This window comes from Hibiscus syriacus, unplaced genomic scaffold (assembly GCF_006381635.1).
Source record: "Hibiscus syriacus cultivar Baekdansim isolate YM2019G1 unplaced genomic scaffold, ASM638163v2 tig00000002_pilon, whole genome shotgun sequence".
NCBI classification, from domain to species: domain Eukaryota; kingdom Viridiplantae; phylum Streptophyta; class Magnoliopsida; order Malvales; family Malvaceae; genus Hibiscus; species Hibiscus syriacus.
The window spans coordinates 981,363-1,004,268 of NW_024061752.1; the positions used below are offsets into that span (position 1 = coordinate 981,363).

Consider the following 22,906-nt stretch of genomic DNA (forward strand, 5'->3'; position numbering starts at 1 on the left):
AAAACCTTTATCGAACTATTCAGAGCTTATACAATATATTATTTTGAATACATGCCAACTAGAACTTTATGTATTAAAATACATATTATTTACATTTCTTTTGATATGACATTTGGTAAGGAGAACTGACCTATCTTGCTCCACATTGCTCTTTACTCTTTTCACTTTGGTAACCTACGTGTGAAACAATCACACGCTAAGTCGATGACTTAGTGGGGCAATAACATAAAATATAAACTATAGCTTGTAATCATGTATGAACCATTACTATTATCACTCATACTCTTATTCATGTAACAAATCCCTATAACACATATGCAATATATATCATTACATATAAAAACATATACACACTTATATTCCTCACTCATCATTTCTATCATTAACGTTATTTCACTATCCATATTATTATCATTTATATGTGTTGATCATATCCTCTTGAACCTAACCTTGTTAACCAACATATGCTTCGTGTAACCAAACAATACACATATCATCATATGACTCGTGCAATACACATATCAACATATATCACAAAAGCATATTTTTCACATGTAATATATTTATTGGTATATCTTTGTCTAGCCCATGTACATTTCTGAGAACTATAGATATGTGAGTCTATAGAGGTTGTGCACTAATGCTGTCACCACAACTCGTATAAATGCACCGAAGTGCCACGTAGAATTGCACCGTAGTGCCGCGTAGAAATGCACCGAAGTGCCATATAAGGTTGTCCCTAAGGACCATATATCATTCCTTAAGAATCATATACATATGCCAAGGATCAAGTATGTGTCTCAAAAGACCTCACACATGTTTCAAAGAATACATATATGTCCCGAAAGACCGCGTAGACCCTCGACTCTTGGCATGCCAACTATACCCTAGCTCTCATGACACATAACATGGGCATCATCATTTATGTCATTTCACATTTTCACATAAACACGTAGATTATGTCACATAAGTTGAATCACATATACATATAATAATGTATATCACTTTTAAACAACTTATATTAACTTTACACGTCATTTCACATTTCTTATCACCTTGCTTATATCTTATTCCTATGTCTTCTCATAGACATATATTCACATGTTCATATAGTTCACCATCTCATCATATAAATATGTACTCATTTCATTTCACATATAGTCTCATAATTTATCCTAGTATAAATCATATAACATTATTCCAACTCATAGTCATATATATATATCATTTTACCTATACTTATATTCACATGGTTTATGTTCTTCTTCTCATAATCACATATATCATATTTAATAACTTATATAATCTCATATAGCTTAAGCTTCATTCTATTATATTTAGCTATATCATGTAATCTATGACATACTTATAAACATGTATCACTTCTATCATTTCACTTATATATATATATTAATATAATTTATTTACTTAGTTCAATTTCATATACCTTATATGTCATAATTTTATTCAAGTACATGAGTTTTCCCCTTATAGCTTATCTTATATGTTAGTTTATCTCAATTCTTATTAAATCATATAATTTTATTATACTAATGCATATAAATGATCACCTAACTATGTACTTAGCCAATTCATGTTTCTATTGTTCATATAACTTTTATACATGCTTACCCAGTTCAAATCGCTTCTCATAAACTCACTTATATCATATTCTCCTATTTTTACCTAATCTATCTTATAAACATGTATTCATATAGTCTCATCTTTCATTGTTATATGGATTATATTTTATTCTCTTATTTCTCTCTATGTACATATATTTACACGTCTCACCATTTATATGTAGTTTACATTATATTTTCATATATCACATAATAGTATTTTTACATAAATCATATAGCAGATACAAAAACATATCAATACATATAATCATGAATACATACAAATCAGGAAATTCACATACTTATATTCATGACTTAATGCACTACAACTATAGGAATTAGACTTATCGCAAGTCCAATTTCCACATAATCCTATATTAAAATAAGATGCACTCATCTGAGCCTCGCTAAGTTCCAATCCATTTTTATAATTTCCTCTCTTACGATCGAATCATAACTTGATAATCGCTTTGGGACTTGTTCGTGCTCGATATCTATATAATCATACATTGATACATATTAGTATCCAATTGATATACACTAATCTATCATTTCTTAGACCAAAAGAAAGGTATAATTATATTTCCCTTGAAGTGCATCAATGCATTCTACAGTGTATCGATGCATCCCTTAACATGTGCATCGATGCACTCCTTATGCATCGATGCATTAATTGCATTCGATGTTTTCATTTTTAAGGGTGCATCGATGCACTTCCTGTGCATCGATACACACTGAACAATTTCTGGAAATTTACCCTTGATGCATCGGTGCACATATCTCAGAATTTATTTTTAAACCCGAAATCTACTCAAATCAACTCAAATGCTTCATCTTTCAACCCCTTTCATGTTCTCAACTCATATACACATGCTTAAACCAATTTATATCCATATAAACCATATTTAGCTTCAAAATTCTTTTCCTCATATGTAACTCAAGAATTAAACCAACTTTGCAATATGTTTTAATTCCAATTCTATGGCTTCTAACTTCTTAACTAGACCATTGACAAGTCAAATTTAACTTCCAACTCTAGTTATGAACTCTATTTCAAGATTTCACCCAAGAACCTCAAATCTTTAATCCCTCCTAACTCCATCATACTTTGATTTTAATATAACTTAAGCTTTCTTTAAGCTTAGTTATCATCTAATAATCAAAACACAACCTTAAAATCAACAATTAATTCATAAACAAAGAAACTCACCTTTGAGCTTGGAGATACGGGAGGAGGAAGAAGAAGAAAGAAAACTCTGGATAATTCTCTATTTTCCCACGTGGTTCCTTATCTTATAAAAGGAATATAAAAAATATTACTTGTCAATTGACCATTTTACCCTTTAATTCATTCAATAATTACTAAATAACCTTCATCATATTTCCAATAAATCATTGAACTATTCAATTATCCTACTTTAATCACCAATTTCTAAAACTTTACAATTTGATCACTAACCCGGTATTGAGGATGTTACAATTATATATTATACAGTATATATATTATATAATATATGTATAGTATTTTATTATATTCATATATACATATAATATATTTAATATTTATATTTATATGTGTAGTATACACACATATATATATATATATATAATATAATATAATATAATATTTATAGTATTCATATAATATATATTATAATATTATTAATGTTATTATTTTGGTTTTGTTTTTGGATTTAAATCTGGTCCAAGTCCAGTGAGGGTCCAAGACAATGTTGAGGTCCACATGGATACTAAACTAAGCAAGCAAGCCTGACACAACCATCAAGCCCAATAGGGAAGGAGGTCTATTAGGGTTTGGTGTATAATCTCAATGCCGCAATGATGATAACCGTTAGATCAAAAGGAAAGCTAACGATCCAGATCGTGCAAAGGATGGGGTTTTTAACCCTAAAAATATCATAGCACATGCGCAGTCGCACGATGACCATTAGATTTTCCCTTTGATCTAACGGTCCAAAACGTAAAAAGGGTCATCAATAACGAAGCGCGAAGACCATGAGCCAGTGAAAGAAGCAATACGCGCCGACGAACCACTATACATGCACAGAACAGAAGCACATAGAACCATTTTGTGGGTAATCAAACTACATCAAATCGAAGCAGAGGGGAAACAGATCATTTCTGGTATTTTCAGTAACCCGTAGATCGAGCCAATATACTAAAAAAATCATAACAAAGTAACCCAAATCACAAGAAGGTCAACGAAATCCAAAATGAAAGGAAACAATCATTTCCCAAATTTTCGGTACAAACCGAATCAGACAAAATGAGGAAAGAAATCTCTTGACCATGCAAGGATATCACAGGATTCAAGGGACAATATTCTTATTCGAAATTATAAAATCCCCTACGAAGAACAAAGAAATGGAGGCATCAAGCTAAAAAACATTCGAATATCACCCAAAAAAATACCAAAAATTGTAGGAGAAAAGTGAACACTTAGTTTTGCCGTCAGAGGAAAGCAAACGGTCGTCGAGATCTCAAACGGTCGTCAGAAAAAAGTAAAACTCGAGCCTTGCATGCTTCAATTTGCATCGATGGGGGCATTCTTTTGTCACTTGGACCATATATTTAGGTCTAAAAGAGGAGGGTGAAGAGCGTTTTCGTGTAGTTTTTTAGGTTTTCGAGCAACTATTGGACAAAAAATAAAGACTTTAAAGGTGTCTGGGGATTCTGCTATAGTGATTTATCAATTCCGAGGAGAATGGGAAACAAAGGACGCCAAGATGGTGGAATACTAAAAGTTCATCTTGGAGTTAATTGAAGAGTTAGATAAAGTCACATTCCATTACTTGCCTAGAGAAGAGAACCAGATGGAGGATGCTTTAACTACCTTAGCGACATCATTCAAGGGTGGTGGAGAATCCGATATGATGTCAATTGACATGCAATGTTTTATTTATTTATTTATTTATTTTAAACATTTATTTCTATTTTTAGGACTTTCTTAAATATCAAAGCTTATCAAAGGTAAGTGATTTGGATAGAACATTTAAATTTTAATTTAAACTTCAAATTTCGTAATTAAGACAACAGAGTAATTGTGTTGGTACCGAACGAACAGTACAAGAATGCTCATCATTCTTTGACTGTAATCGAGTCTCGAATCTGACTAATTTATGATAAGTTACAGATTAGATAAATGGTAGGTTTTAGATGTCCGATCAACCTAATTCGAAATTATCGGTGGCAACTCCATCACATCAATTCAAGTCGAAATACAATTATGGGACCACCCGAAGGACCTTTGCGAAAACATGTTATATAATCCGACAAAGTTTCGACAAACTTGTCGGACAACATTCGTTCTTTACAATAAAACAAGTGCCAACCACAATTCTCATAAGCTCAAGAACCTATTTAATTCCGAAGAAGAAGAACCCCAAAATTCCAAGAAGAATAAATGAGATTGTTTTGTTGGATTTTTAATTAGTGTAATCAGTCAATTCCTTGGGAGCAATAATAACATTAGCCATGTCGAATCCCCCTAAAGTAGTCGAAGTCATGGTGCTGGACCCCAAGTTGCTTTAGCCACGAGTCCGCCACGCTCAAAAGCGACACCAGCTTCTCTCCGTCCCGTCCGGAATTGCCCGAGACCCACACGTCCCCCTGCATCTTGTAAGTAGCCAACCCAAAGGCCGGAAGCGATATGGCCCCATCTCCGGCACCCTCGATGTCGTCCCCCGGGTCCATATCTGCTCCTAGAACAAACATTCATCACCCAAACCAAACCGTTCTTAACAAAAACTTGAAAGAAATAGATTGAAAATGAGACCTTGGAAAGAAGATGATAGAGTGTGGTAAGTAAGGAAGCATGTGGACAAATCTTTTATGGTCCTGCCCATGGGAATGTGATAAATTGGGTACCTGATGATATTATCAAACGCATCAACCAATGATCAAAACGATGACGAGATTGAGATTTCATGAAAGTTGCTTAATTTTTGCAGAAATTTAATAGTTAAAGAGACATAGAGAGAGAGAGAGAGAGAGAGAGAGAGAGAGAGAGAGAGAGAGAGAGAGACCAAGCAACTGCCATCCAACTGGCTGGAGAAAGATCAACGCTTCTCAATGACATCAAACCTGAGAATCTTCCACTTAATCCATTAATCTGCAACAGAGAGAGAATTTGGAGTTGAAAGACAATTCCAGAAGAAATTCAAGAACCAGATTTTTTTTTCTTATTAGTTATTACCTTATCCATGAGAGGCACTCTTCCATAAGGTGTTGATCTCTCGAAATACTGAAAGTAGAGATAACCCAACCTGCTATCTTGCTCGGGACTTCCGTCTTCCGACGAGCATCCGTCCCACCGCCATAACTTTTCGGTGACGCTCTCGTCGCTGCTCGAATCACTGAAGGAATCCGTCTCTTCCCTGAACAAGGCATCAATCAAACAATCCACATGCCATGAACTTCAGCTGATAAAAAACATCGATTTACCTTAAGCTGTTGACCGGAGAACTGCTGGTGAAGATTTGAACGGCGGAGAGATACGGGACGTAATATTGGACTAAGGTTTCGTAGCTGTTCAACATGATTGGAACTCCGGCTCCATACGCACTCCATTCATCATAACAACTCCAAAGATCAGATAATGTGAAATACACCACATTTTCTATCTCCCGAAAGTTCCATAAAAGATTAAGGTTCCTAATTTCACTCTGCAAAATAAAACATTAAAGTATTAATCACAAGAACAGAGCATGAACCCATAATAATAAAATGATTTTTTTCTCTCCTTCGCTAACCTTGGGAAGGAATTGTGATTTGACTGTTGGTGTCGTGCAATGGAGAAAGCAGTCGAGGTTCGATCGAGTTAACCCAGCGTCGAAACTCATGACTCTAACGAGAAACACAGAGAACAGAGCAGGACGAAAGGGTAGAAAGACAGGTCGAGATTCGGTAGGAGAAAAATCAAATCTGAGTCAGACGAGAAACCGGAACGAAGATAAATAAATAAATAAATAAATAAACAAAAATCTCTGTATTCGACCAAGTCTTTGTTGGTACTTGACGATGTTGTCTGATTCAACTCTTTCCAGGTCATGCAAAACTCAAAGCCGACTCTGTTCTAATCAAAAATGAAGAAACAGCTTTAGAAAAATACAAACTTCAAGTCTATTTCAAAAACAGCCCAAGTAATATGAGAAACAAGGGAAATCCGAGAGAACGATGGAAAAAATTCTAAGTTTTCTGGGTAAAAGATTTGCTGGTTTTGAGTAATGTCCTTAAATTTGTGTACAAAAATATCTTAATAAATAGGGAAATTTTAATAAATTACCATATATTAGTTTAGTCCCAATAAAAGGATAAGCATTAAATATAAATACCTTTTTAAGTTAAGGTGTTAATTAAATCATCTTTAATTAGTATCTATATGTATATTTTAAAATATAATTATAATTAAAAAATTAAATGAAATATTATTTATTAATTTTACCTGCAACATCCTTTCTCTTAGACAGTTTTGATAACAACTAGCGTCATAGTGATTAGTTCGTAATCGAATCAAAAGTTCAATTATCATTTTACAACTTTTGAGATGTCAATAATTCAAAATATAATTTTTTTCTTAGTTTAGTGACTAATACTGTAATTTATCCTATTATTTTTCCTTTTTAATCTGTATATAAGTATATCAATAAATTTTATTTTGCTGGGACTTAATCTATGACCTAAGTTGAATAAATCCTTACAAAATCAATAAAATTGAAATTTTGTTATAATTTTGGACTAAAGATTGATTTTTTTTCAGTTAGCAATAATTGTATTTTTTTTAAAAATAAATAAATATTAATTACACTTTTTATTTCATTTATTATTTGCAACCACTCCTCAAATATTTTAGGGATTTTTTTAAAAAAATCTTTTAGTAATGGTATTTTTCCAATATTAAATTCATATTCCAATTAATTAACCTAAACCTTCAACAGTTAAAAATATAAATGCAGCCTTTAATTTGATTAATGATTTTGCTAACTTCTTTTAAATGCGTAGGCTTTCATTAAGAGCAGCATGTAATCATATTATATTTCTATGGATAAATTACATCTTGAATCATCGAAATATTATCGTTTTTTATTTCATTCATTAATTTTTTTCCGATAAAATAAAAATTAGTTGACCCTATTCCCATATGTAATGAGGTAAGAGGAGGTAGGGTAGTAGGCTGACTCCAACGCTATGTTGAGAACAACTTCCGTGGAAGACCTCTAATAATTATGAATTACCCACCTTGAGACTTGATCCCACGAGGACCTCAAGATTAAGAACCTTACGCTCTACCAACTGAGCTGGACAGACAACTCATTTTATTATTATTTTTTTCTAATCATCAACAGCTAAAATATTAACTGTAATATTAATATGATCCAATTTTCTTTCCACGTCTACATAACATGGTCCGTAGCAATGGATAAGAAGTAATTGATTAGTTGTAGATCATATTTGACTGAAAGCCTTGCAATTAAAACTAAATAATTAATATTTAATTTGTTTTAATTGGATTCAATTTTATTAGAAATTCGTTGGAAGATGAGATGTTGGCGATTCGGGTATAGCTTTTGAGTTGTTGCGATTAGTTAGTCCAGAGAGTCCAAACCTAACCTCTTAAGGATAAAAGGATAAACCATGCGAATAGTCCATTTTGTTTAGGGTTTATCCGACTTTGGTAACCAATTTAAAAATTAAGGGTAAATGGTCCCTAACATTATCGGTCCGATTTAAGTCTCTCTACCGTTAACCCTTAACGAATATATGACATAACTGAGGGACTAAAATCGAACGAGAGTTAATGGCTTAAGGGACTAAAATCGAACGGATCGATAACACTAGATACCATATATACTTAATTTTTAAATTGATGATTAGAGTCGGTCAAACAAAAAAATAAAGGAACTATTCATATAATTTACCCTAAATTAAGGGATGATTTTAATGCAAGTTGTGATGTCAATATCGGAAAAAACTTGAAATCTAAAACCTTTAATCAAATGGCGGCATTATCTCAAGTAAACACAAGGCATTAATGTTCTTATCCATCCGCAATCCAAGGGGTTCTTACTAGGGTGTTCGTTCGGTTAAAACGGTGACCGATCGAATCGAATTATCATTAACCGAATTAATTAAATTTTTTTTCTTTAACCGTTATCCGAACTGATCTTTTTTTTAAAAAAATATTAATCGAATCGAATAAATTTCGGTTAATTTTTGAATTAACAAAAAAAAATTAAATTTTTCTAATTTATATAAAAATTGAATATTTTTTAATTAAGAAAATTACAATTAATTTAAGTAATATATAATTATAAAATAAAATTTTTATATGAATTTGTTAATTAATATTAATTTAGGTTTAAAAGTTATTGGATCTTAAATTATTAATTGTGTTTTAAATGGTTTGGTCTGAGCTCATATGTTATATATAATATATTTAAAATTTAATTTCGGTTAAATAATCGATTTCGAATCGAATTAACCGTTAATTGAATTCTAAAAAAATTATTAACCGTTCTCCGATCAAACTAATTTGGTGGCCGATCAAATTAATCGAACTAATTTAATTTGATCGATTAAATCAGTTAAAACCAAAAAATGAACATCCCTAATTCTTACCTTCAACTTGACCGGCTAGTGTTGTAATACAAGACCCACTTTTCTTTTCAAAATTAAATTATTACCATAAAATTAACCGAACTAATTTGATTTGATCGATTAAATCAGTTAAAACCAAAAAATGAACACCCCTAATTCTTACCTTCAACTTGACCGGCTAGTGTTGTAATACAAGACCCACTTTTCTTTTCAAAATTAAATTATTACTATTATCAAATTAATCCAAACATGTAAAATAATAAGAATAACTTTAAATTAACATCACTTTTTTTTATCATTTTTTAACATTTAAAAAATTCAAAAAAATAGTTATTTTTCCTTACTAGATTACTGTCATCAACTTTTCTTTTTACAATGTTTAACAATATTTTTTGTATTTTCTTTTTAACGGTGCGATATTAAAAGATAAATTAGTTAATGTCAACATTTCAATAAAGATAAAATAGTGTTACTATTCTTTATGTTTGGGTCAATTTGAAAAAAAAAGTTTGAGGAAGTTCAAGAGTTAAAATAATTATACTTATAAAGTTAAAGGACCAAAGAGATCATTTTACCAAAAGAAAATTATTGTTGGAGGAACAATTATAAATACCAAACATTTTATTGGGCTTTGAATGAAATTGAACCTAATTGGTTTTCAGTTGGACATTTGACCAAAATATTGTTTATTGGACTCTATTTTTTTTTATTTGCCCAATAACCGCCCCTTTAATTTGTTTGGGTTTTATTCTTTAGAAAAGGTATTAATTCCAGTTCTTTTGCTGTTTCTATGGTATAATAATATGTTTAGTCCTCTTCATTTATTTTTTGTTATTTTTTGCTGTTTCATGAAAATTGTGCTATTAGGTCATTAAATTTACATGGAATTAACGTAACAACTCGCAACCAACAATCGATTGGTCTAATAAGACGATGCACAAAATTTCTTAAGTTAAGAGTTCAAATCATGACGTTGTGATAAAGTAAATTATGTTAGGAGGGCTCTTCCCATAACGAATCTCTGCAGTATCTGATTTAAATTAGTCGATGATAAATCGAATATCGAAATTAATCCAAAAATGTAAAAACTCGCATGATAGTACACATATATTTCATTATTTGTGTAACATAGTGTCATATCGGTAAATAAATCTAAAAAATAAATTATTACAAAATAACATAACACGACGCAAATCATCATGTCAATAAATTAAGGTCATGTTACATCGTCATGTCAATAAATTAAAATACTGTTACATCAACGTGAATTGTTAGACAAATTATGTTAGCTTCATGGAAATTTAACAATTTAATCGTCATTTTTATTGAAATTACATTAATTTGACTAAAGAAAGATGGAATATCAAATTTAATTTAATAAAAAGAATATAAGATAAATTGATAAAAAAACATAAACATTGGGAGTTAAAGTTAACGTTTTATTTATTTTTGGTGTGGTTGAAGTATTATACATAGTATTTAACTTGTAATCAGAAACAACATGTCTTCTCATAATTCACACACCGAACCTCAAATTTACAATCTCAAGCTTCATAAATTACATAGGCACTATTTAAGCAGTTAAATCATGAAGTTTAAGGGAAAAGAAAAAGAAAAAATCCGGCTTCCCTCGGTGAGTGGTGGTAGCTGGCCACCGGTAGTTAGCGGTTTTCTTTATCTTCCTCGAGATAAGGGTTTCTCGGCAGTGTCCATTTCAAGAATCCTTGCCTTTCTCTTTGCAGGGATCGGCGCCGTTGGTCCGAAGCTAATATAATGCCCAGAAATAGCATTCAACGCCGAGTAAATGTCACGGAAAGAAGCTCTGCCCAACAAAGCCTTCTCTCTTCTGTACTTAGCCACCCAAGAGTTTGAAGTCTCTCGAAGCTCGGCTACGGTAGCCGCAATGTTGGGATCGTTCTTATCCATATTTATGGTGCTTCTTACTTTGTTGATCACTTCGGCAGTCTCCTTCACGTACTACTCGTCCGAGGCAGCACATGCTGGTAGCAGCCCTGCAAGAAAATGACTTGCTGTGGTGGCGGTGGCTAATGCAGCAAGGGACAATAATTGGCGCCGTACTAAGGGTTGTTGGTGCGGCGGCGGAGAGGGTGTGACTTTGGCTTTGATGGGGATGAGGGGTTTGAGTTTGGATGTTGTTGGGGTTAGCAGCGGTGGGGAGGCCATGGTTTCTTGTGTTGGTGGTTCGAGAAATGAGAAGAAGAGAGCATTGTGGGGGCTTATTACCTTATCTAAGTTTTAGATTTATGGATGAGATTGGACCCAATGATATCTAAGGTAATGATCTAGCAGTGTCCATGTGGCAACACATTTGAGCCTTAATTTCATGAAAATGTTATAGCCTTGACAAGTTATGTTATATAACCCGTGCTGGATAAAATTGATTGATCGATTAACTCAACTACTTTATGTAATGATTTAGCAATCATGAAGTCATACAAGGCCATGGAAAAGTAGTTGAAGTACAGTTCTAATTTGGACTGCTTCTCTATTGGTAGCACCACTACAGTGACACAGGTATGATAAAACCACTCACTATTCGATAGAATCCTAAATCAAACTGATATAAAATTTAAATTCAAGAGTTATCATGTCAAACCATCCATAATAATAAACTATATGTGATGGTATATATGAATTCATCACCGAATTATATCTTAATATTGAAATCTTGAATTTTTATTTCTGATCTTCCAATTAGGACACAAATATATTAAAGAGAACTTTCGTTATTCTTAATAAAGTATCACAAATTAACTCATGTATAATATAAAGAATACGACCATAATAAATAACCTAACACAAAAATTAACTCATCATCAATTAGTCTTTGTTCCTTGTGGGCTTCCTTGAATTAGGGTAGGACACTAAACAATAAAATTTAACGCTATAGGGGAAGCTGAAATGATTAAAAAGTGCAAAGGCAAGGTCTTTTTTTTACAAGATGAACCCAAATAGCTCGAGTTTTGGGTGATTTTTGCTTCGGATGGGGTCATTGTTCGTTCACTGTCTGTTGTTTTTTGTATACGATGATATGCGAGTAGTTACAGATGGATGATTGTGCAGTTGTTTGATTATCGATAACAGTTTTCGAACATGTTTAAACGACTATCTTGTCGGCATGGTAGCATTGCATGGGTACGTATATGAACATACAATTTTCAAGAAGAATTTTTTTTAACAAACACATAGTTTCAATAATCAACAAGATTTATGCACGAATTGAATATACTCACATGAGCAAAATGGATTAAATCCTCCGTTTTGGTTGGTGGCATTTAAAACTTCGCAAGGGGACATGATAATTATGTTTTGTTTATCAATATAGTTTTTTCAGAGAGTTAGGAATTTGTAAAGATAAAGATAATTAAATTAATATATAATAATATAAGCATAAAATATAAGATTTAACGTAATTCGATATTGTAATACTATCCAATCACAGAGGTCAACTTTCGTCCCTGCTGCTCACAGGTGAATCTTGCATTTTTCTTACCAACAAATTCCTTCTATATTATTGCATTGAAAGAGAACGTAAATGGAGTTATAGGGTTTATACATGGACCTTTGAAGAGAAAGAATCTTATAACTCACCGCAACAACTCACCCAACTCGCCAACCCTAAGCCACCTAACCTACCTATATGCACTTCAAGCTAACATAATCGCATGCATTTGCCTGTGTTTTTTTTTTGGAAGGTCGCCTTCAAATGGTGTTTTCAACATGGAACCCTCATTTTGACTCACCGCTACATGATCAACCAACTCAGTTGAACCTTCCCTATATAAGAGTCGTTTGTGAATCCCCTTTCTCACCACCATACCAACGAGTAGTGTAGAACCAATCCTAGCTATTTCTCACTCTGAATTATAATGGCTTGGAAAATGAGATCCTTGTTTGTTGCTCTCGTTTCCGTTGTCGGCATCCTGCTGGCTATTTCCGGGCAAGCGACCGCGGCACGAGACATGCCGATGAACGATGATCAAATGAAGCACCCCGAGTTTCTGAAACACGACCGCAGAGTGCTCATTCCGGGCCTCGGACGAGTGCTGCTGCCCACCTATTTTCAAACATCACCATCCGCACTCTACCGGAAGTGGCGGTCACAGTGGCAGCACGAGTGGTGGAAATAGCTAGTTCCGGGTGGTGATGACACGTTTGTTCCGAACCCTGGTTTCGAGGTGCCGATCCCAGGAGGCCGTGGTGGTGCACGTCCTTGAACGTGCTTTGGATATGGAACTTTGAATCAATTACAGAATAAAGGCAATCGGTTATCGAATTGTGTGTTTTAAGAGTCCCCTTGTAGTTTATATGAATTCGAGTTTGCTGTCATTTTAATGAAGTCTAGAGTCTAATTGTGCTTGCATTTTCCACCCGGAAACCATTTGTTAACGTACCTCAGTTTCCAAATTTATTATTAATCATGGTCTATTATGCAGTTCTTAATAAAATTAGAAATGAATATTTGATTCGAATTTTATCCTATAAAATTACACAATGTAACATTCTTTAATTTTACACGGATTTAGAATCGTCAGATAAGTGAAAATAGATGGTTGCGATTGATTCCTTATTCATTTTTAGTGAATATCTTCTCATTTCCTATTGTTAATCTCATCCATATATTTTCACTCATCCAATGATCATAAATTTTTGTAAAACTAAAAAGATCAAATTTCAGGTCAAATGAGACCCTCCTAAACTCATATCTAGTCAGATGCAAGTGTAAAAGTTTAATTTTTAGGTCAAATTCAAGTGAATCAAACACCTGACCCAACTCATGTTATCCCTAATATCGATTACACAATGTAACATTATTTAATTTTACACGGATTTAGAATCGTCAGATAAGTGAAAATAGATGGTTGAGATTGATTCCTTATTCATTTTTAGTGAATATCTTCTCATTTCCTATTGTTAATCTCATCCATATATTTTCACTCATCCAATGGTCATAAATTTTTGTAAAGCTAAAAAGATCAAATTTCAGGTCAAATGAGACCCTCCTAAACTCATATCAGGTCAGATGCAAGTGTAAAAGTTTAATTTTTAGGTCAAATTCAAGTGAGTCAAACACCTGACCCAACTCATGTTATCCCTAATATCGATTATCTTTCAATTATCTTTTTAATGCATCTTAAAATGTCTCAATTGAAAATAAATCCGATATTTTTTATTATAATTGATTTATGATTATATTTATTATTTTATGATTTTCAAAAGCACATTCAATTTATGTTAAAGCAAATTTGTTGCGCTCAAGAAATATATTATTTTCTTTCTAAGCATATATAATATTAATGTTAAAAATATTAAGAATCGATTTTTTTTTTACTTGGAAATTTCTTTTATTGTGAAATTATTATTTTATTCTCGAAAGATATTTCTGATAATATGTATAAAAATATTATTTATAAATTCTATAAAATTTATTTTTCTTTCTAATATAAGATTAATGTTTTTCGACGTATTATTTAGATAGAATAACTTTAGCTGGGTTGGAGGGCCCAATTAAAGTACAAAAACACATTTGATCCAGTGAGATTGAAGCCTAATCCAAGTATCCCAACTAACTGTTTAGGGTTTTTAACTCTACATCTAGGGTTTAAAAAGAAAGATATCTCTATATAAATGATTCATGCTCGCCTCTTCTCTTCACACTCTCACCCTACAAGAAGCAGCCACCAAAGCTATGCTCACTGCTTCTTTGTTCGCGTTTTCATCAGTTGCTCCATAAGTTGAAAGCATTCAAGTATTTGTTTGCAAAAATGATTTCGTTTTCCTCTGCACGAACTCTCCCGGGCTTATCCGAATCTCTACCTATGAAGATCAAAGCCCCAATGTTGGTGCTAGATCCATGCCGTTTCACGTGTTGCGGAGTAGCCTTTGCTCATCCACTGGCTCTTCTGTGTCAAATCGGCGGCTACATATCTCGTCTTGTTTTTGCCTCACTACACCTTTAGCTTGTTTTCGACGAACTGACCGGAAGCTAGGCTAGTCATCGAGGCATATACTCGATCTGGCGGTGTTACACGTGGGGGCATCTCCTTTCATGATTTTGCCTCTAAAAACATCCGCTATATTTTCTTTTTCTTTTCAATTGATTTGTTTTTTGGTGTTGGCGATGATTAAATTTGTTTTATCCGCGCTTCTGAGATCCTATCAGTGAAGCATATTATGTTGAAAAGTCAAATTCCAATTTTGTTGCATTCAAAATTTGACATTATTTAAAATTAAGATTGAAGGTTAATCCAAATTTGGCAGTTGATTTTGTTGAAAATTTGGTTGAATTTTCTTATTTAATTTTTAATCAAATTTTCAACAATATTGGCTGTCTAATTTGAATAAACCGTGAATTTTGATTTAAAAATGCTAATTTTTTTACCTTTCAACATGTTAACCGTAAAAATGGTTGAATTTATTGATATGAGCCAATCCACAGGAAGTTTCTAATAAGATTTATGCAGTTGGCTATGAAGATTTAAATTACAGCTTATTATGCCAGTTCTTCTTCAGAAAATTCTTGATTGAGAAGCTGAATTGTTCATCCGAGCCTTTGCGATTTTTAAAACAAAATCATATTTTATTTGTTTTTCTTTTTAAATGGTCTATGATGATTTATCCGCTTGTTTGAGGTGTAGATTTTCTCAAGCCCTGAATTCAGGGGAACCTACTTTTGTTGCTACATCATTCATGAAGGTACTGGATTTTGCTCAGACTTCATTAAAATAAATTATGTTTTCTTTATATATGGTGTTGGTGAGCCAATGAAGATCTAATCCACTCTTGAATGAGGTGCAGTGGAGCCAAGAACGAACCTACTTGGCAGATGCTGCAATTCTTTGATATTTAAGGATTCAACCGAGGCTTTCATTTATTGTTTACGTAATATTTTTACATTTTGATCGAATTTCACTATACCCTAAATCTGAAATGTGGTTTAGGGTCTGAAAAACTCGTATAGTTGTGTTGTCATCAGCTTCTTCTCTTGCATTTTTACCAGATTGGAGTTAAATAACAGCACTAAATTGTTTATCTTTTGTTAATTTTGCAGGGAATTACATATCTTCTTGTTTTGATGTAAATTGTGTCGTATTGTTGAACAACTGTATCATCTGTCATCTGTCAATGCTAAACCATTGTTCGTATGAACACTGTTGATTTGTATTCTATTTTCTCCACTCGTCTGAATTTTCTAACACTATTTCATGTACTAGTGTTTGAATTTTCGTAATGGTTGGGGCAAATTTCTTTGTTGCGGAGCCGTGGGGATCCTGAACTTTCTGGAGTAAATGGCTGTCTTTAGAAGTAACACTCAGGACTGCCTCTATTTTCTTTTTGGTTTGTACCAAGTGCTTGCAGAATCTCACAGATGACAACCAAACTCTAAACTATCGAGTCTTAAACCATAACAAAGAATTATGGTTCACCCCTAGAATTAAAACCAAACTGTGAAACCATCATTATTCATCTTCATTCCCCTCAATTCAATTAACTCTCTACATGATTTTCCCATTTCACTCTGCTTATACTCTTCTGATTCTTGCAGGAGGAATCCATCGTTTCTTCACGAGAAGCAAGTCTCTTGCCCTGTCTGTTACTCTCATCATTATCAGTTTCTGTCAAAGACCGCTTTCGAGGATTGTTTGTAGCCAAATTCCTATTGCTTTGATTTACAATCTGATTGTACCGGCTCACCACCATCCTTCCCTGTTTGGGTGGTATTTTCGCAGTTTCTGATTTTTCTCCCTCTTTGAAAAGATTTTTGGGTTGAATTGTAGCGAGAACCCAGTCTTCTCTCCTCAAGCCTCTTTTATACCCGACCGTGCTCTTCGTTGGCCTAGAAGCTTGAGTCTTGGATATTGTTCTGCGTGATTTTGGGCCAAGACTCATGCTCCACCTCTTGCCTTTCCTGCTTTTAACCTTCTCTTCACCCATATCTCGCAGCTTATAGAAGCAGGATTTGCGGCGGCTCTGCATTGAAACAACAGAGGTGGCAACATCCGCAGGGTTCAATTTTGTTTTAGCACTTGAAAACAGAGGATCTTCGATCTTCTTCTCGAAATTCTTGGTGCTCTTTTTTTGCATCATGAATTTAGAAGCCACTGTTCTCCCTCTCATTGAAACCCTCCTTGCTTTATATTCGGCCTTTTCGTGTCGAAGAGATTCGAGTTTCAATGACAGACGAGTGATCTCCTCCTCGGTAGCTTCAATCTCCATATAAATCTTTTTCTCATCACGCTTCCCCGCTTTTTTTCTTTTGAAAGAAACAGAGGATTTTAGGCAAGGGGGCCCTCAGGTTTTCTTTACCACAATTAGTGACTGGTTCACCGGCACGGATTCAAGATTAGCCCCAGAAACCTTGACGGTGCTTGTATCTTCAGATCCTCCATCGTCGAATGCCGCATTGTTCCAAACGTGAAGCGTTGACACATTGACCAAATATGGGTATTGAAGGACACTCATCTTTCGCGCTTTCAATCAAGAACTGCTTCAAGAAAACGAAAATCAACTGCGGATTTGAGTGTACAAAAATACGAAGAATTCAAAGAACTTTTGCTAAGCTTTGAGAAATTTAGGGTAACTGGGAAAGAGCGACAGGGAGTAATTGGAGAGATATATATAAACGTTGGAAAAATAGTCGTTAGGCGGCTGAGAATACGAGCCGTTAGATCATAAGGGATATCCCACAAGCGCTCCGATTTTGAAGTATTGATTTTAGTCGATAAAAAGAAGGTAAAACAACTTTAGATACAATTGAATTTCGTCTGTTGATTCGTTTATATTACTAAATTTTTATTTTTTTAATTATAACATTTAGTTTTAGTTTTTCATTTAATTATGTTACTCTACCGTTGAGTAACTAATGTGATGATGAAATGGCTAACATTTGTTGTCGTGGCATGTCAAACAAAAATGACGTTTAGGTGCAATTATTTTGATGTCTAAAATGGCATTTTAGATATTAAATTTTAAGAGTGTATCGATTTTGTCATTAAACTTTTAAATAGTTTTTTTACACTGCATTTTTTGGTGGCTATTGGTTGTTAAACATTGCTTGTCCGGTCATACGTTGTGTCAAAATTAGTATCAAAACGTTCAAATTTCACTCCAATTTTTTCTCATAATATTGATTTTCTATGAAATCCTTTCAAAAATGACAAAAATTTATTTAAAAATTCAACGTATTAATACTTCGATCTCTTTCAAAGATTGTTTGATGAGGCTAGTTTTGCGGTATGTTATTCGTATTCTCGAAATAATGCTTTTTATCGTTCAGATTTTAGAATGTACACCCCAAATCCTATAAATCTAAGAAAGTCTCTAAAGATTTAAAAATGGTAGATTTTTTATTTAATTTTGTTGATTTTGAGTTGATTTTGTGGATAACTATTCATATGAGAAGAATGAGGAGTGAAATACGAGCATTTTGGTATTGATTTACCGCATATTATGAACAGTGACGGGCATGATTAACTACTGATAGTGGCTGAAAAGTGCAGTGCCAAAAAAATAATTTGTATAAAAGTTTAATAACAAAATTAATACCCCTAAAGTTTAGTGTCTAAAATGATGTTATTTTAGGCATTATAATAGCTGCAAAAAACGTCTTTTTGTTGTTAAACTTTCAAAACGTTCAAATTTTACTCCAATTTTTTCTCATAATATTGATTTTCTATGAAATCCTTTCAAAAATGACAAAAATTTATTTAAAAATTCAACGTATTAATACTTCGATCTCTTTCAAAGATTGTTTGATGAGGCTAGTTTTGCGGTATGTTATTCTTATTCTCGAAATAATGCTTTTTATCGTTCAGATTTTAGAATGTACACCCCAAATCCTATAAATCTAAGAAAGTCTCTAAAGATTTAAAAATGGTAGATTTTTTATTTAATTTTGTTGATTTTGAGTTGATTTTGTGGATAACTATTCATAGGAGAAGAATGATGAGTGAAATACGAGCATTTTGGTATTGATTTACCGCATATTATGAACAGTGACGGGCATGATTAACTACTGATAGTGGCTGTAAAGTGCAGTGCCAAAAAAATAATTTGTATAAAAGTTTAATAACAAAATTAATACCCCTAAAGTTTAGTGTCTAAAATGATGTTATTTTAGGCATTAGAATAGCTGCAAAAAACGTCTTTTTGTTGTGGCATGTAACGTCAACAAACGTTAGCCATGCTATCGTCTCATTAGTAACTTAACAGGGAGTGACATAATTGAATGTAAAATTAAAGTTCAATGCTATTATTTGTAAAATTCAAATTTCAGTAGTATAAACAAGTCGGGAAAAAGTTCAGTGGTATCTGAAGTAATTTCCCCCGAAAAGAAAATGAAATTTGAATTTGAGAACTTTGTTTGATGAATTCTTTCGAGGTTTAAGTGCGAGTTTGTTCGTAATTATCTTTAAATTAGTTTTCAAATTAGTTAGCAATAATTTAAAATAAAATAAAATATATATCAAATGAAAACATAATAAAAAATTAACCTGTCCATTTTAAAAATAATTTTTAATCATTTGTTTTATTTTATCTATTACCTTATTTAAATTTATTGAGTGGTTTAAATAATTATTTAATTAATCTATATAAAAGAATTATTTTACAAGTAAATTCAATGAATGGCCTTAATAATAAAGAGAATATTATTTTTTCTAGATAATCTAAATTTTAATAATTTTATTTTCAAATGTACGTTAATTTATTTATATTTAAAATAATAATCCAAACAGTTGTGTATGCATCAAATTATGTTTGATTCGATCTGAAGTCGATCATTAATTTTAAACCCGACTTAGCCCAAATTCAAATCAACCCTCAAAATCTCTCATGAACTCTCAATTGTCACCATTACTTGGTAGTTGTGCATATTTTCATATTTATTATTATTATTGTTTCTTATTTACTTGGTAGTTGTTCATATTTTCATCCTTTCTATTATCATCCTTCCTTATTTACTCGGTTGTTGTGCATATATATTCATATTTATTATTATTATTATTATGATTTACTTTTTTTTAAAATATTCTCTTTTTACTTGGTAGAATGGTAGTTGTGCATATTTCCATATTTACTTGGTAGTTGTGTTAAATACTTGTTAGTTGTATAAAACTATATTAAAATATTATATATTGCCGCAATTCCATCCTATGTATGCTGGTGTGTGAACTGTAAGGTGTGAATGTCTGCAAAAATTTCTGGATTTGATCATAGATGGTTGAAAGCAGTATGGTAAAGGTTCTCGACACCTTTCGTGTTTTGCCGCCGCCGCCGGGCTCGGTTCCCACTGTCTCATTGCCTCTCACTTATTATGACATGCCATGGTTATCTTGTCATAATGTCCAACGCCTTTTCTTCTATGAATTCCCTCACCCTTCTTTGCACTTCATGGAAACCACTCTTCCTATGCTCAAACGCTCTCTCTCCTTGACTCTCCAACACTTCTTCCCATACGCAGCTCACATCATGTGCCCTCGATCGCCCGACAAGCCTTTTATCCGTTACACGGAGGGCGACTTTGTCACCTTCACGGTCGCTGAATCGGAAGAAGATTTCAACCATGTTGTGGCCGATTATCCGCGGGATGTCGAATTGTTACACCCCTTCGTTCCACAACTTCCGTCGGAAGAAGTAACCGAGGAAGGAATTCGTGTGCTTCCCATCTTAGCGTTTCGAGTCACCGTGTTTCCGAATTCCGGGATATGCATCGGATCAACTTATTGTCACGCGATTGGTGACGGTAAGTCATTCATGCATTTCATGAGGTCTTGGACGTCTGTTTGTAGGTCAGGTGCGACGGATGGTGACCTAATTCTCGAAAACTCACTTCCCATGATCAACAAGGATGTTATCAAGGATCCTGCTGGCCTAGAGTTGGCTTACCTGAAGAATTACTGGCATTGGGTATCATCCCGTGGCGAAAATTCAGCACCAACCAAAGATATACCAGTAGACAAGGTTCGAGCCACATTTGCATTCGATCAAGCTCGAATCGAGAGACTAAAGCAGTTGGTCACAACAGGTGATACAGAGCAATCTCACATCTCAACTTTCGTGGTCACATGTGCCTTCATATGGGTTTCTTTGATTAAATCGAAAGTAACCCCTGCCAATAATTTATCAAACAATGACGATGACGATAATAAGTTCTATTACTTCATGTTTCCAAGTGATTGTCGGAACCGTTTAGAATTTCCAGTTCCGTCAACATACTTCGGGAACTGTTTAAAACCATGCATTGTCAATGTAAAGAAAAGCGAATTAATCGGAGAAGATGGGATCGTTTTAGCTGCGAAGGCAATCGGGAGAACGATTAAAGAAGCGAAGAGAAGTGGTTTGGAATGGGCAGAGAATCCGGGATCGGCTATAATAGAACGAGCAATAACAGGGCGTCTTACAACAATTGCCGGATCACCAAAACTAGGAGTGTATGATACGGATTTTGGGTGGTGAAGGCCCTGCAAGGTTGAGCTGACACATATCGAGCACGACGGAGCGATATCCATGGCGGAGTGTAGGGATGGGCAAGTCGGAATTGAGGTGGGTGTAGCTTTAAACAAGCATCAAATGGATGAATTCGTTGCTGTTTTTGAACAAAATTTGAAGCATCTTGGACTGTAGTATTTTGCATTGCTGGTTGGCATGCATATTTTCCGTAGTTATCTTATTAAAATATGTTGAAATAAATATCTAACTGTCAAACAAAGGAATAGAATTCTCCCACACCTAGGGATGGATCGAGGGAGGTTCACAACCCCTTAGAAATTTTAAATTTTCTTGTGTATGAATTATTTAGTTTCGTATCCCTTAATTTTTTTTTTATTTTACACCCTTAAATTTTTAATATAACTTTTTATATTCATATCTCATGATTCAAATTTACATTCATGTCCCGCTCCCACCTTATATATGTCCTACCATTAACATTATGACACATGTACTAATAATTAATTTGTAAATTAATGAAAGTTTATTATTAACTTTTATTTTTATGACAAATGAAAAACTATAAAGCTAATTAATTAACACCACCATGGTCATCTGCCTCCAGTATCGTCCTCACCACAGGAGGAGGGTCTTCAAACGTAACACAATCAAAATGGCTTTGGTCCACCACCTTCGCCATACAATCTGCTAGCTGGTTTCTCTCTCTTGGTATATGATTTATCCGAACTACCCATTCTCTTCGCAGCAACGTCTCAACATGTCGCAAAAAAGATAACCGATTATTATCAGCTCGCACCTCTTTAATAACATTGACAGTTTCTAAGCTATCCGTCTCAAGAATGATCTGTCGACCACCCAAGCTCCATGCACATAACAGCTTCATGTAGACTCCCCATAACTCCACTTCCAAAACCGAGCAGCTACCAATAAACTTGGTAAAACCCATCTGCCATACTCCAGCGTTATCACGAACCACTCCACAAGCTGCTAGGCAGGTTGTCGTCTGTCTAGCCCCATCAGTATTCACTTTGAGCCATCCAGCGGGAGGGGACTGCCAAGAAATTTTGTCTATTTTCCTTCGCCCCATGGAGATGGTACGAGTCGCCCCCCGTTCATCGCTCTACAAATGGTTTCCCTTAATTGTTTACTTCGCTCTAGAACGGGTGTCCCATCATCAGGAGGATTATTGAAGACTA

General features: G+C 33.7%; 2 protein-coding genes, 3 non-coding genes and 3 pseudogenes across 6 annotated transcripts; 5 read left to right on the forward strand and 3 right to left on the reverse strand.

Annotated features, from left to right (window-relative positions):
* Positions 1-5,047: 5,047 nt before the first annotated feature.
* LOC120205208 lies at positions 5,048-6,549 on the reverse strand. Of its 2 annotated transcripts, none has more exons than XM_039205911.1 (6): positions 6,395-6,549; positions 6,087-6,307; positions 5,839-6,019; positions 5,669-5,754; positions 5,419-5,510; positions 5,048-5,338 (listed from the first exon to the last, which is right to left on the reverse strand). In XM_039205911.1, the coding sequence occupies exons 1-6, from the start codon at positions 6,482-6,484 to the stop codon at positions 5,112-5,114; spliced, it is 897 nt and encodes a 298-aa protein (XP_039061842.1). In that variant the 5' UTR covers positions 6,485-6,549; the 3' UTR covers positions 5,048-5,111. The 2 variants fall into 2 exon arrangements, with proteins under 2 accessions (XP_039061842.1, XP_039061320.1); XM_039205389.1 differs by having other exon boundaries at positions 5,048-5,344.
* A 4,204-nt stretch (positions 6,550-10,753) lies between these two features.
* LOC120206856 lies at positions 10,754-11,439 on the reverse strand (annotated as a pseudogene).
* Positions 11,440-13,101: 1,662 nt separating this feature from the next.
* On the forward strand, positions 13,102-13,625 carry LOC120207813 (annotated as a pseudogene).
* A 1,416-nt stretch (positions 13,626-15,041) lies between these two features.
* On the forward strand, positions 15,042-15,188 carry LOC120216496. Its single transcript, XR_005525060.1, has one exon. It is a non-coding gene; the product is annotated as a small nucleolar RNA snoR134 (small nucleolar RNA).
* Positions 15,189-15,722: 534 nt separating this feature from the next.
* LOC120216297 lies at positions 15,723-15,816 on the forward strand. Its single transcript, XR_005525038.1, has one exon. It is a non-coding gene; the product is annotated as a small nucleolar RNA Z223 (small nucleolar RNA).
* Positions 15,817-16,183: 367 nt separating this feature from the next.
* On the forward strand, positions 16,184-16,288 carry LOC120216363. The gene has a single exon (XR_005525048.1). It is a non-coding gene; the product is annotated as a small nucleolar RNA snoR97 (small nucleolar RNA).
* Positions 16,289-16,748: 460 nt separating this feature from the next.
* Positions 16,749-17,723, reverse strand: LOC120145708. The gene is made up of 2 exons (XM_039159712.1): positions 17,581-17,723; positions 16,749-17,514 (listed from the first exon to the last, which is right to left on the reverse strand). Exons 1-2 carry the CDS (start codon positions 17,721-17,723, stop codon positions 16,749-16,751), a joined length of 909 nt encoding a protein of 302 aa, XP_039015643.1.
* Positions 17,724-20,433: 2,710 nt separating this feature from the next.
* Positions 20,434-21,988, forward strand: LOC120208805 (annotated as a pseudogene).
* Positions 21,989-22,906: the final 918 nt, after the last annotated feature.